Raw genomic sequence first — 15,718 nt, 5'->3', positions numbered from 1 at the left:
ATTTCCCACAGACTACCAGCCTCCTCCATGGCCACACCTGCACCAGGCGCATCAAGATGCAGTTCCTTAGAGACCATGTTAAGGAACTGGAGCTGCAGCTTGATGACCTTTGGCTTGTTAGGGAAAGTGAAGAGGTGATAGGCGGGAACTACAGGGAGGTAGTCACCCCAAGGCTACAGGAGATATATAAATGTTGACTGTCAGGGTAACCCAACTGGATATACTGCCTGTGCTCCTTGATGCTTTTCACTATGCACCTCATCTGGCTAACAATGCTGCGGTCAGGTCAGTTTCACTGCGAGCTGTGTCTGCAAGGCTGAGTCGGGTGGCGCCGTGGAAGTCCATAGCGGGGGTATTCCCTTCTACCCCCAGCGTGGGATGATGAGTCAAATCAGGACTCTGAGGACTTGTGGAATCTGTGTGGTGGTTTCTTTCGAACTTATAGTCTTTTAACATCTTTGGACTATTTTTACTGTGCCCATGGTCAGTTTTTTTTTTAATCAATTATGCTATTGTTTGCACTGTTGTAACTATGTGGTTTTGTGCAGGTCTTGTAGCTTTAGTTTTTTGGTCTTGTTTTGTCTGGTGGAGTTGGAGCTCCTTTCCGGGGAACGTGCTAAGATGGTAGTGCGATATTAATACGCAGCAGCCTCTCCGGACTCTGGATTGGGGATTGCCAAACGTTATGCAGATTTTCTGGTGTAGTCTGTTTTGTCATATGCTTTTGTGATATCATTCTGGAGGAATGTTGTCTCATTTTTTTAAACTGCATTGCATTTGTGGTTTCTAAATGACAATAAACTGAATCTGAATCTGGCCAACATATGCTGCTTGGCATTCACAGGGAATCCTGTTGTTGTTGTTGCTGCTCATTTCTACTGTTTGCATGATTTGTGCTCTTTTTCTTTCTCTGCGCATTAGAGGTTTAACTGTTTTTTTTAAATTGAGTACTTCAGGGTTTCTTGCATTGTGGCTGCCTGTAAGCACACAAATCTCAAAGTTGTATAATTTATACATTCTTAGATAATAAATGTACTTGATTTAGCTATTGCTGGAGTGAACTTGGAGGCAATTCGAAGTGACAGAACTGAGGCGAGGCCTGGGCCTGAGAGCAAAGGAACAAGCCGATGCTTGGTTGATTTACGTGCCGGGTCAGACTGAAAAGGTCAGGTATGGGGCAAATCAAGCCACGGCATAGCCCAGGCCCCAGCGTGGATTGAAGCGGTAGAGCCTGCATCGAAGAACGAGGAATGATCATGGATTATAAAATACATGAGCAAAATTACGCCATTTGGCCCATCAAGTCTGCTCCACCGTTTCATCATGCCTGATCTATTTTCCCTCTCAACCCAAATATTCTGCCTTCTCCTTTCAAGAATCTATCAACCTATAGCTTAAATATACACAATGGTGGCCTCTGCAGCTGCCTATGGCAATGAATTCCACAAATCCACCACTCTGGTTGAAGAAATTCCTTCTCACCTCCATTCTAAAAGGACATCCCTCTATTTTAAGGTGTATCCTCTGGTCTTAGATTCCCCACCATAGGAAACATCCTCTCCACATCCATTCTATCGAGGCCTTTCAACATTCATTAGGTTTCAATGAGGTTATCCCTCATTCTTCTGAATTCCACTGTGTACAGACCCTCGTATGACCAACTTTCAATCCCAGAATAATTTTCATGAACCTCCTTTGAACCCTCTCTAACAACAGAATATCCTTCCTTAGATAGGGAACTGAAAAAGACCTCAACAATGCTTTATAACGTCTCATTACATCCTTGCTTTTGTATTCTAGTCTTCTCGGAATGAATGCTAACCTTGTATTTGCTTCCTTCCTCATTATCGACTCAACCTGCAAACTAACTCTGAGGGAACCCTGCCCAAGGGCTGCCACGTCCCCTTACACCTCAGGTTTTTGGGTTTTTACTTTATTTAGAAAATCGTCTGTGCTTTTATTTCTCTTTCATACATGCACCGCCATACACTTCACCACACTGTATTCCATCTTTGCCCATTCTCCTAATCTGGTTAAGTCCTTATGTAGCCTCTCTGCTACCTCAAAACTACCTGCCCCTCCACAAACTTGGCCACAAAGCCATCAGTTCCATCATCCAAATCATTGACATATAACGCAAAAAGAAGCAGTCCCAACACAGACTCCCCCCCCCCCCCCCGTCCCGTGGAACACCACTATTCACTGGCAGCCAACCAGAAAAGGCTCCCTTTGTTTCCACTATTTGCTTCCTGCCAATTAGCCACTGCTTTATCCATACCAGTCTCTTCTCTGTTCAGCTGATTTGAGCGCCAGGTCATATTGAAAAGGTCAGGGTGCTGGGGCTGGAGGAGTGGGATGGGACGGTGCTTAGCTCACTGCTCACGACCTTTACTCACCTCTGCACTGAACTGAGTCCGTGCCCTGCAGCTGATGAGCTCCTGATTCGGCTGCAGTGATGACTGACATCGTGGCTGTGGACTCACTTTCACGAACCTCAGTTCTGAATGTTATTTGCTTACTTTTATTCTTTACATTATTTGTTTTTTTTCTCTCTGCACATTGGGTTTTTAAACTGGTTCGACTGAGTTTCTTTGTTTTGTGGCTGCCTGTAAGGAGACATATCTCAAGGTTGTATAATGTATACATACATTGATAATAAATGTACTTTGAACTGGGCCCAGGTCAGAAGTAGATTCTAAATGTATTGGAATAAATCATTGCTTGTATTAATGTAGAAACTTAGATAGAAACTTCTACTCTACGGCACAGAGCAACAGAGTAAGGTTCACCATGTCTAAGATTAAGCTAGTTCTCATTATACTGATTGAAATTAAGCCATCAATTTTCAACCACAGAACAGTAAATACATATGTTAATATTTATTCTTTGCTTGGCCATCTCAGCCCTTATCCTAGGAAGGGATAAATGCTTGCATCTGTGCACACAGACTATACTATTTATAGCTCATATTTCTGAGCTGCTTGACAAGACAACGTCTACAATCCTGGATGGAAAGTGCAAATGCTGCAGATTGCACAGAAAGCCAAAAGTTCTGCACATCCTCCCATCTTACAAATGGCCAGAGTCGCCTGACATTTCAGCTGAGCCACTTTTAAGCAGCAGTGACAGTAGCAGTAATAGTAGCAGTACAAGCAGTAGTAGTAATAGTAGCAGAACTAGTAGCAAAAGTAATAAAACAGCAGTAGTAAGTATTTAGTAATAGTTGCAGTAGTAGTAAGTAGTTAGTAGTTAGAAGTAGCAGCAGTAGTAATAGGTAACAAGTAGTTAGTTGTATTAGTAGTACTAGTAGTAGCAGTAATAGTAGCAGCACTGGTAGTAGAAATAGTAGTAACATTAGTCGTTAGTTGTAAGTAGTGGTAGAACATAGTTAGTAGTAGTAGTAATAGTGGTAGTAGAGTGATCACCCAAGTTGTGTCCAACATTCTCTAAAAGAGTTGTTTATTGGTGGGTCTTCAGTGTCTGTTGAGGCCAATCCAAGGTCCACGCATACTGAGGGGCTTCTGGACCTATAATCCTGTCCCCTTCACCACTTGCTGATCGCTTTGGGACTAAGGGTCTATGCCCTCAATGGAGAATGCTTGTGTATGATTTTGTTTAACATGGGGAGGGTGATGTATTGGCATCCATCGCACAGTCCTTGACAGAGCAGCCTCAGGGTCCAGTGGCATGTAATGAAAAATGACTGGGGTCCCTCACTGCTGCAGCCTTCCTTCCGTCCCCTTCACTGCCACTGCGATGTGCCATCGCCTTCCACCATCTCTTTGTCTAGAACCTCCTTGGCCTTACTGTCATGGGCTGACGCTACCAGCAGCTGAGCACCAAATGGCTAACACCATGAATAAAACTGGTAGCACATTGTAGTGTGAGAGGAGTACAGCACAGGAAGAGGCCAAACTAATTACATCAATAATCAGATACCCAACTAAACTAATCTCTTTTGGTATCTTCCTCCTTCCTTTCCAGCCCTGAAAAAGGGTCTCAGCCTGAAACGATTGAGTTTCACTCCTTATGACACCTTCCCTCTATTCCGGGCAGCTTCATGGCTGCACCCTCTCCAAAGCCTCCACATCCTTCCTATAATGGGATGACCAGACTGAACATAATACTCCAGATGTGGCCTTACTAGAGGCTTATAAAACTATAACATCATTTCCTGACTCCTGAACTCATTTCCTCAACTAATAGTAGCAAGCATGCCATATGTCTTCTTTACCACCCTATCAACCTGCGTACCAACTATGAGGAAGCTCTAGACTTGGACTCCAAGATCCCTCTGTATAATAAACTGTTTATTTATAAATTAAGGAGATGTAAAGGAATAGCCATCTAAATCATGAAACCAAAGAATGCTACAACTCATTTCATATTTTACACAACCATTGCCAACAACATCAGCATTTACTACCCATTCCTGAACTTATAGTTCTGGGTTTTGCATGTTAGATGTAAAACTTACCTGATGTAAATTGTTTCTTGCAGACTGGAGACTTCCTGGATTTATTCTGGTTTCTCTGGCCACCCATACGGGATAAGCTGCCACTATGAAGTCAAGGATGGGCACAGTTATTGATAAACAGAGTTGGTTGCATCTCCCAACACAATTTTACCTGCTCCTGGGAATCAGAATCAGACTCTACTGTCACACGTTGTGAAATGTATTATTTAGCAGCAACCGTACAGTACAAAACATAAAATATACAATCAGAAATATATATTGAAAAAGTAAATAAGTAGTGCAGAAAGAGTGCAAGATACTGATGTAGTCTTCATGGGTTCATTGGCCATTCAGAAATCTGATGGCGGTGGGGGAAAAAGCTGTTTCAAAAACATTGAGTGTGCCTTCAGGCTTCTGCGTCTCCTCCCTGATGTTAGTAGTGAGAAGAGGGCGCATCCTGGGTGGTGAGGTCCTTAATGACTGATGCTGTCTTTTTGAGGCATCACCTTTTGAAGATGTCCTCGATGGTAGGGAGGTGATTACCTTTCAATTTGGCCCATCCAGTCTGCTCCGCCATATTCTCATGGCTGATCAATTTTCCCTATCAGCCCCAATTTCCTGCCTTCCCCCCGTATCCCTTCATGCCCTGACCAATCAAGAATCTATCAACCTATATGCAAAGACTATATGTATGTAAATATATGTAAAGATTTGGCTTCCACAGCTACCCGTGGCAAAGAAATCTACAGATTCATCACTTTCCGGCTACAGAAATCCCTCCTCGTCTCAATTCTAAAAGGACGCCCCTCTACTCAGAGGCTGTGTCCTCCGGTCCTAGACTCCCCACCGTTGGAAACATCCTCTCCACATCCACTCTATCAAGACCTTTCAACATTTGATGGAATATTTAGCCCTCCATTGAAATCATTGATCACAGTAATGATCACAAATCAACTGTAACTTGACTGTGTTGCTTTCTCATTATTGCTCAGATATAACGACACAACCATCTGCTCTTCAAATGAAATCTGGAATAAGAGCTGCCAATATGCCATGTCAACACCACAAACTATTACTTGCTCATTAATCCCTCAGCATTGTTTAGGCTGAGATTTATAAAAGTTTCGCTGGAGTTTAATGTAACTGTAGAAAAATCAATGTGAAAAATTGCAGAGAGGTTGACCAAAATTAAGCTTGTTTTGGTAAAATCAGCTACTCCACAAGCAAAATACAGTCAGTCCTCCTTATCTGCGGGTTCTGCATGCACGGACTCAACCAACCGTGGATCGGGAAAACCCGGAAGTTCTCTCTCCAGCACTCGTTGTTTGAGCATTGTTCTTCACGTTTCGTCTGTGAAAAAATGGCTCCTAAAAAGCAATTAAGTGGTCAAAGCAATTCCTCAAAGGCTAAGAGGGAGTGTAAAGTGCTACCTCTTGCCGAGAAAGTAGAAATCTTCGATCTTTTGAGAAGTGGCATGTCGCTTGCCAAAGTGGTCCTCAGCCTTCAATCTCCACAGATCCTGACTTTAGTATTATTGAGCTTCCTCCAAAACGTGTAACTACTTACATAGCATTTCCATTGTATTAGATATTGTAAGTACTGTAATCTACAGATGATTAAAAGTATTACTCGTTGTTTGAGCATTGTTCGCCTCATGTCTCGTTCGTTCGCTACTTGTGTTGTCAGTGAGAGGAAGGAGTTTAAAGCTAGTAAGAGATAGCTGGCTAGCTATTTAAAGCACTATAGCCTCGAGAACTTAAAGGTCACAGGAGAATTGGGATCAGCTGATGCCGAGGCAGCATCTGCGTTCCCAGAAGAGCTGCGGTGGTCGCGTCTGTACTAAACACGTACAGACTTCTTTTTCTCGAAATTACAGGCAGTCCCTGGGTTACGAACGAGTTCCGTTCCTGAGTCCATCTTTAAGTCGGATTTGTACGTAAGTCAGAATAGGGACATCTGGTATCATTGAGCATCAGTTAGTCAAACGCTTGTCTTGGTTATAGTATATATTTTACCTTTCTATGCATATAAAACACTTAAGAAACGTATGTATTTCAATAATTAAACCACTGTGTTGCTTAGTAGTAATTGTAGCTTTCATCAGGGCAGGGCCTTTCACGTGCTCCATTATTTTCACTTTATCTTTTACCTATATCCTTTAAAGTTGTTCCAATCGTTGACTGACTGTAGCCTAAAGCTTTTCCAATGACTGATGGCGTTTCACCTCCTTCCAATCGCTTTAATATTCCCACTTTATTTTCAATCGCGATCGTTTTCCGTCAACGGAACAGAAAACTGCGGATTTTATGTTCTATCACTGAGCAGCAGTGAACCGTCTGATTGGTCTATCAGAGTTCTCTTTAGGAACGAGTTGATCAGCATTTCTGATCTGGCTATTGTTCACGATTGCACTTAATAAATAAATACAGCAGCAGGTCTTGTGCTGCTCTGGGTCCTAAAGTCCACCAGCACTGAGACAGGTTAAACGGGACAAGTGGGGGCGGTGCTGACTGGAAAAGGGTGGGGGGGGGGAGTCAGGGTGAATCTTGCTAAGAAATATTTAATCCAAATACAAAGTTACACACTCAACAGTGTTAACAGCAACAACTTAAAATGGCGGATGGTGTCGCGATCCGACTTAAAATGGTGGACAGCATTCTCTTCCCTCCGTTCATAAGTACGAGTTGTCCGTAAGTCGGATGTTCATAACTCGGGGACTGCCTGTATTCCCTAAACAATACAGTATAAAAACTATTTACATAGAATTTACATTGTAATTAGGTATTATAAGTAATCTAGAAATGATGTAAGGTATACGGGAGGATACTTTATATATTTTATATAAGGGACTTAAGCAGCCGTGCTTTTTGGTATCCACGGGAGGTCCCGGAACCAATCCTCTCCCCGGATAAGGACTGCCAACTGTATTCCAGAAGCTAGAACACAGAAAGAAAACTGATGCTGGAAATGTTCATTAGGTCATACAGCATGCGTGCAGAAACAGTTAACACTTCATAGTATATAAGTTTCAGCAGAGTGGACATCAACAAACCACAGAGAATGTAGAAATACTATTTAGAGGAAATTCAAATATCTAATTGCTTCTCCCTTTTACAACTCCTTCAGACTGATCTTCTGAGATTCACTGATCCCTTTACCATGCTCTATCCTTGTTTCCTAGCCCAGACATTCCTTTACTTCCCCTTGCAGCACCTGCTCTCCACCTTAAAACCTGTAGCTCTCTAACTTTTCAGAGGTCTGATGAAAAATCTGTAATGTTTGCCTGGCCACAAGGACCGCGTGGCCTGCTGAGCACTTCCAGAACTCTCCAATGGGCTGTTTACTTCTGTGGAAAATTCTCTGATGAATTGGCAGCAATTCACAAAGTTAAGAGTGAGTCAGTTATCAGTGTGAACTCTGATCTACACCAGAGAGCCTGGCTCAGAATGCGGTTATTACCACAGTCACAGCTGGGTGCAAGCTGAAAATGATGAGGGGCACAAGCACAATAAATGTAATCAGCTGCACACACTAGACTGGCATACACGTGAGCTTCTGACTCGATAAAGTTGTTCTTAAAGGATTTCAATCTCGAATTAATGCTGAATGGACACCAATTTTTGGTCTTGGTAAAAACAATTTGTAAGAAATAAACATTTATCTTACTTCATCTTAGAGATTCAGAATAAAGTAAAGAAATATTTTAAAACAAAGACAAAGGTCAACTATAATTACGTTACTTTTTCATAACTTTTCTGTGAATGATTTTTAAGTGTTTTGATTAAACAGCTATTGTAAAATATTTAAAGTGGAGGTCGATAGGTTCTTGATTAGTCAGGCTGTCAAAGGTTACAGGGAGAAAGCAGGAGAATGGGGTTAAGAGAGATAATAAATCAGTCATGATCGAATGGCTTGATGGGCCAAATGGACTAACTGACGAAGGGTCTCGGCCCGAAACGTCGACAGCGCTTCTCCCTATAGATGCTGCCTGGCCTGCTGTGTTCCACCAGCATTTTGTGTGTGCTGTTTGAATTTCCAGCATCTGCAGATTTCCTCGTGGTAACTATACTCTTATTACTTCTGGTCAAACCATAAACAAAATGAGTCACTTGCTGTGAACATCAATGTCTATGAGATTCTGTGGAAAAACTGCAGTTTAGTGTCTAAAATCTGAACCTTTGCAAGAAATATAAATGGGGACAGGCTAGTTCTCAGTTTTCACTTCACCCCAAAACTTTCCAGAGAGAGATGGTCATTGTTCAAAACTGAGTAGCACTCTGTAAACACTCCTCACATTCCAGACAAAACTCAGGGCAGTAAACACACACGATGAAATTTGCAACTCAGGATTCAAAGAGGAGATTTGCATTCTTAACGGAAGAATAGTTTATTTTGCCCACAATAACTTGATGTTAAATATTAAACATTAGGATTGTAGGTGCTAAAGCATATCATTCTAATCATAGCTCTAACCACATCATTAAACAGCATAAGATTACCAATAATGCTGCCTTTACATATGAATGGTTCAATGAAAATTGCTTTGCCTTGATAACCTCTAATGATATAATTTAAAACTAACATCATAATTAAACACCTCTGCGGGTTTCCCGATCTTTCAACAATCCCCAGTTCAATGCACTGCGATGTATACATTGTTCCAGTTCCAACTTCTCCTTCACTGCTACTGAAGTCCATCTGGCACATTATTAGAAAGCTCGGTAAGATCTACTGAAAGGTTTATAGAATAAGAATGCTTGGGGTCTGGAATTGATCAAACCTCACTCACCAGTTGCAAAAATGCTCGAGGGAGCAGCGGGAATAACTGGAGAGGAAGAAATGGAGGAAGGGTATAGGCACACAGAAACAAGAAAGAAAGACTGACCCCTCTCACCCCTCTCCCTGCCCCCTATTATGAATCTAGCACACAGCAGACTGACCTTGAATATCTTTTCTCGCGTTGCCCTGTTGTTCTGGAGTGTGCTTTAGTGGCAGATCTGCTGACGGCCACGGATGAGTTTCTCGCAATAAACAGGGCCTGGGGCTGACTTTTACCTGTAAACCTTGTCAATCCCAATCTGTAAATATGAAATAAAGGACACTGAACAAAACAGGAGAACAGTCCAGGCAATGAAAATAAGTTACATTAAAAAAATTTGGAGGTTTTCTCTTTCTCTGAAAGTCATTTCAAAGTAACAAAAGAGTAGAAACTCTGAAAACACAACAAGTCAGGCAACAACAGAGTCAATATTTCACGTTAAAACTAAAACTAATGGAGAGAGAAAGCAAGTTAGTCTAACCTGAAATATTAACTGTTTCTTTTCCATAGATTCTGCAAGTTCTTTTCTGCATTTCTAGCATTTTCTGTTCTTATTTCAGAATCCAGCATTTGAAGTTTTCCTCATGATAAGACTTGTAAACCCCAATGCAGACTGGATAGACCCTTCAAACGTTTCACACAACGGGCATACAATTCCCCGTTGAATATATTTAAAGCTGAACATAAAGCCTTTCTCTGGATTAACAACAATCTGTCTCATGCTAAAGCAAGATGCTCCAGATCGGAAATGGAAAGACCCACTCAAATGCTGGCTTCAAAATTTATAATCCATTTCCTGAGCAGAGAAATAAATATACTAACATGTTTTTCTTCTGAAAATCAATTATTTGATGGAGACCAAAATTATGAATGATTTTTGTTCAAAGTAAATTATCAACATAAATATGTTACCATATACTGCCCACTTTCTTGCAGGCATTTATGGAGAAAAATACAATAGAGTTTATATAAACTATGCATAAACAAAGAATGACAAGCCACCAACGTGCAAAAGGAGACAAACTGGAAATACAAAGTAATACTGAGATCATGAGCTGTAAAGAGTCCTTGAAAATGAGCCTGCAGGTTGTAGCCTCCTACTTCTCTTTCTACTATTCCCTCCTATCTTCTTCAGCCTTTAACCACTTCCACTATCCCGTCTTCTCCACCAATCCACCCCCACCCCCTTCACCTGGTCTTGCCTCCCACCCTGTACTCCTTCCCCTCTCCCCATATTCTTATCCTGGCTTCTGACCCCTTCCTTTTCAGACCCGATGAAGGGTCTCGGCCCAAAGCGTTAACTGTTTATTCCCTTCCATAAAGGCTGCCTGACCCGCTGAGCTCCTCCAGCATTTTGCGTGTGTGTTGCTCTGGATTTCGAGCATCTGGAGAACTTCTTATGTTTATTATATTGAGCCTCCTGAGCCTGTTGTGTATTGATATGATTGAGGCTGATCTACAGACTTGCTCCACAGACCCACCCTTTCCCTGGTTAATAGCATCAATCAGTTTCTGGTTTAATTTAACAACAGATCTGGCAACCATTGATATTTGCAGACATATATTTCTATGTTCAACCACTCTGTGCTTCACTCCTGAAAGGTCTGCAACCAATAATTTAAAGCATGCTCTCTAGCATTCCATCACCAGATGAATATAGAGAAATTAGCAATTTCATAGTTTAACTTCAATACGATCGCCTCATTCAAGATTGTTTAAGACCACTAGTGTAAAGGAGAACAAAATAATTGTCACCATGGATCTAATGCAGCACAAAAATAACCCCAATAAGATAAACACAATAAAAAAAAACATAAGGTAGTTTTTATATATATATGGATACCAGTAAAGGAAAGCTAGAAGCAAGAGTGTCTGCAGATGAGGTAATTCTGACAGGAAATGATAAAGAAGTGGTGGTGGGGGACGTGGAGGGGTGGGTTATGGGGTGGAGTTGTTTATTAGTCTTATTGCTTTGGGAAAACAACTGTTTTTGAGTCTGCTGGCCCTGACGTGGATGCTACATAGTCTCTTCCTTGATGGGAGTGGGACGAACAATCCATGAACAGGGTAGGTGAGATCTTTCATGATCTTCTTGACCCTGTTTTGGCACCTTTCTGGAAATAAGTCCTTTATGATGGGTAGGCTGGTGCCCCTGTTGTTTTGAGCAGTTTTGGCTACCAGTTTCAGTGCCTTCCCGTCTTCCCCAGAGCAGTTTCAGTGATGCAGCATGTTAGGATGCTCTCTGAGTACCCGTAGAAGGTCGTGAGTACAGATGTGCACAGTCCAGTTCTCTTTTAGCCTCCTCAGAAAAGAGATGTGTTGATGAGCTTTCCTGATCATGTATGGTGTGTTTTGGGACCATTAGAGGTTGTGTGTGATGTATTCTCCCAGGAGCTTGAAACTGCTTGCAGTTTTCACTACTGTACCACTGATGTAAAGATGGGTGCGAGTGGTTAGTTCTGACGTTGAAAACGATCTGCTTTAGCTTGTTGACATTGAGGAAGAGGTTATTTGCCTGACACCAGGCCTTGAGCACTTCCAGCTCCTCTCTGTAGGTGGTTTAATTGTTGTTGGGCCTGTTAAATTCTAGGCATCACCTCAGTTTCTGCACTCTCTTGTTAAAGATTGGCTTTATTTGACACAGGTACATCAAACATACAGTGAAATGCATTATTTGTACCAAATGAAATCAGCGAGGATTGTGCTGGGCAGCCTGCAAGAATTACCATGCTGCAGAACATGCCTGCAACTCAATAACCATAACTGGACATATTTTGAGTGTAGGAGGAAACCAGAGCACTCAGAGGAAATCCGCGTGGAAGAATGTACAAGCTCATTGCAGACAATGGCTGGAATCGAACCCCTATAGTAGCATAAGACTAATCACTGTGTTACTGTTGTGCCCTATTCTAGTGTGGAGTGTGGGTGCCACCCTGATAAGTGTATGTGGCATACCCTCCAAAACCATCCTTCTCTACCTAGAAATTTTCACAAGGACTTTTCACAGCTGGCTCCTTGTAACTTGTTAGGACAGCATTCCATTTTATTACTATTTTCTCTACCAACTATGAAATTTTATTGATCACTATGCATTGATTTCCACAGACTCCTTGGATTATTACTACTATAAGCTTTTCACAATTCTGACCAAAATGGATTAATTCACATTTGTCTATGCTGGAATGCTTCCGCCAAAAGAATTGCCCACTCACTACCTCAATTAATCACAGTAGCCCCTTAACTTAGTAGCCTAGTTTTCACTGCTGGGTCCATAGTGCCCATAATCACTACTCTTCGAAACAACCAGGCTTGCTCTTGTAAAACCCACAGAGTCCTAATATCACATAATGAGGCCATGGGTAACAATGTAATGGAATGATGTGAATCAAGCAGAACAGATCTCTTACAAAAGCTGTGAGCAGCTTTAGGCTCCATACTAAGGAAGGATGTGTTGGCATTGGAGAGGGTCAAGGAGGGTCACAAGAATGATCCTGGAAATGAAAGGGTTAATGTATGAGGAGTGTGTGACGACTCCAGGCCTATACTCATTGGAGTTTAGAAGACTAAGAGGGAATCTCATTGAAACCTATTGAATAATAAAAGGCCTAGATAGAGTGGACATGGTGAGGATGTTTCCAGTACTGACAGAATCAAGGACCAGAAGGAACAGCCTTAGAATAGAACAATGTCCCTTTAGAACAGAGATAAGGAAAAACTTATTTAGTCAAAGGGCAGTGAATGTGGGATTTCATTGCCACAGACAGCTGTGAAAGCAAAGTATGAGTATATTTAAAGAAGAGTTCTTGATTAGTAAGGGCATCAAAGGTTACAGGGAGAAAGCAGGAGAATGGGGTTGAGAGGGTTAATAAATTAACCATGATGAAATGGTGGAGCAGACTTGATGGGTCAAATGGGTCAAGTCTGCTCCTAGGTCTTAAGGTTCCTCTTCAAGTCTTTGTCAGCCAGTACAGACGGCTCAAGCTTTCCCATCTGCCAAGTATCTTGGAGTTTTGAAGCGTTGCTGAATACCTCTGATGTTCATGTCTTTAATAGCTTTTAATTTAAGGTAATATAGCATGAAAGCATGCCTTTCACCCCAGCTTGGAATGAAAGCCTAATTAAAATTAATTACAAAATCACATTGATGAAAATACAATAAAAATTGCAGCCAAACAGTCTTTTCCTTCATTTTTCCCCTCTCAGCCAGTCTGTTCCTAATGAAATTGATAGTGCAAGATGCAGAAACAGATCACCCCAGCATTAAAACTGGGATTTCAGCTAGATCAAGCCCCTGAAATTTCACATTCCAATGGAATCTGGAAACCTCCAATGTGTAAAGATATAGATTAAGATGGTAGAGGCAAGTTCATTACAGACATTTAAGAAACTCATAGATAGGCATATGGATAATAGAAAAATCAAGGGCTGTGTGGGATGGAAGGGGTAGATTACCTGATTTATTTAGTGATAGTCCTTCCAGCCCTTCAAGCCCACTGCCTCAGCAACCCTCAACAAACCTGATTAACTCCAGGATAATCACAGGACAATTTACAATGACCAGTTAACCGACCTGGTACATCTTTGGACCTTGGGAGAAACCTGAAAGACACAGAGAAAATCCACGCACTCCAGACTCCTTGCAGAATGGCACCGGAATTGAACACCAAACTTTGAGTTATAACTGCATGGTGCTGACTGCGATGCTGCTGTGGCACCAGCCTTGGAGTAGATTAAAAGGTCAGCACAACATCGTGGGTCAAAGATGCTAGTGTGATGTACTGCTTTACTTTCCATGGTTAAAAATTAGCGATAATGGAAGGAAATACGGAACTGAAGCACAGTGGCAAGTCGAAATTGGTATCAGGTGACTGAGTCATAAACCCTCCATTTTAGTGATGTCTAAAAGAAATTCCATTACATAACAGAAGGAAGAAAAAATAAGAATAAAGAGTCGTACCTCTGTAAGAATGTGCTGTTGGTCTGTGTCATTATGTCATGGTGCATGGTAACTTTGGGTTTTTGAGCAGATGAAGGACCAAGAACTATTGTGCTATCTAGGTCACCCACTCTTGGAGTTTCAAAGGTTTCATTCAAATCGTGATTACTTGACATGAAGAGGTTACAGCTGCTGGGGGTGGTGCTGGCTGGAGTTTTCGGCTTCCTGGAGATGGTTGGTGTGAAGATTCTTTTCGTATTTTCAGCTGAGGGGCCAAATTTTGATCCTTCATTGCCTAGAGTATTACTCCGATTTGAAAGTGGCTGAGTCTCCTTTATGTGGGTCTTTGGCACAATGTTGACTTGGTCGATTCGAGATGAGCTGGGCTTCTTTCGTAATTCGGATACCGAAGGAACGTCTTGGCGCACCTCAATTTCTGTCCTCCTCCTCTTCAATCGCATTGACTCCTCCTTCTGCAGAAGGCTGGGTAGTGGTCCGAGCTCTGCCAGGCACCGCTTGGTGGGAAGTCGCTTTTTTGCACCAGCCTCTGATGGAATTTGTGCAGCTGATTCTGAAGCTGAAGCTTTTATCATGCATGGCACTAGAAGACAAAAGAACTAAAGTAAGGCTGTATGTTAAGAAATGTGAACAAGTCATAACTTTGCAAAGTACTGTCATTTCCAAAGTTTCCCTGGGCTTAAAATGTGGGATTGCTCAGTAGACAATTTTTTACATATTGGTCAGTAATCCAATAATCTAAACATAATTACACACAGGAACATGATTAAAACATTCCTCTTCTCACCGTTTAACCAAACTGAAGACAGAAACTCATCTTACATCTCAAGTTGCTGACCTTTCACCTGATATTTCATTTACTTGAATCACCAATTTAATTTTTCGCTCCACAGAATGGAGACATACAGCACAGAAATAGACCCTTCAGCCCAACAAGTCTGTGCCGACCAAGATGCCCTCTTAATCTATTCTCATTTGCCCGTGTTTCAATGTTGTTTAATGTACCTGCCTCACCCACTTCCTCTGGCAGGTCATTCCATATACAGACCACTTTCTGGGAGAAAAAGCTGCCCCTCAGGATTAAGGCGACATGGAGTGACTGGAAAATGTCTGTGGGCATTTTGAAGAGAGATTTTAAGGAACTAGGTAGAAAGCTGAATACCAGGGAGTAATCTCTGCTTTGCTAACTGTGCCACGTCCCAGTGAGGGTAAGAATAGAATGATTTGGCAGATGTTTGAGTGACTGAGGAACTGGTGCAGGGGTTCAGATTTCTGGATCATTGGGATCTCTTCTGGGGAAGGTACAATCTGTACAAAAGTGTCCAGTTACACCTGACCCCACTAATATCCTCGGAGGCAGTTTTGCTAGAGCTGTTTGGGAGAGTTTAAACTAACTTGGTAGGGGTGTAGTACTAGGGCTGAGGATGGGGTAGTTGGTTTACAAACAGAGGCTGGGTGTGTGGTGACACTATTAACAAGAAGAGGCTGA

The 15,718-nt window shown here is 41.9% G+C and overlaps 1 protein-coding gene across 1 annotated transcript in view; it reads right to left on the bottom strand.

Moving 5' to 3' along the window:
• Positions 1–15,718, bottom strand: part of LOC132383152 (kinesin-like protein KIF18A) — a 112,456-nt gene that overhangs the window by 7,586 nt on the left and 89,152 nt on the right. The window contains exons 14-17 of the mRNA XM_059954004.1: positions 14,233–14,812; positions 9,397–9,534; positions 4,478–4,560; positions 2,397–2,606 (exon numbers count right to left, since the gene is read on the bottom strand). Of these exons, the coding sequence (XP_059809987.1) occupies positions 2,397–2,606; positions 4,478–4,560; positions 9,397–9,534; positions 14,233–14,812 (1,011 nt within the window). The remainder of the gene's footprint in view (positions 1–2,396; positions 2,607–4,477; positions 4,561–9,396; positions 9,535–14,232; positions 14,813–15,718) is intronic.

Source organism: Hypanus sabinus, chromosome 29 (assembly GCF_030144855.1).
Source record: "Hypanus sabinus isolate sHypSab1 chromosome 29, sHypSab1.hap1, whole genome shotgun sequence".
Classification (NCBI taxonomy): domain Eukaryota; kingdom Metazoa; phylum Chordata; class Chondrichthyes; order Myliobatiformes; family Dasyatidae; genus Hypanus; species Hypanus sabinus.
Note: the sequence above shows the minus strand (reverse complement) of the source record. Positions and strands in the feature narration are given on the sequence as shown.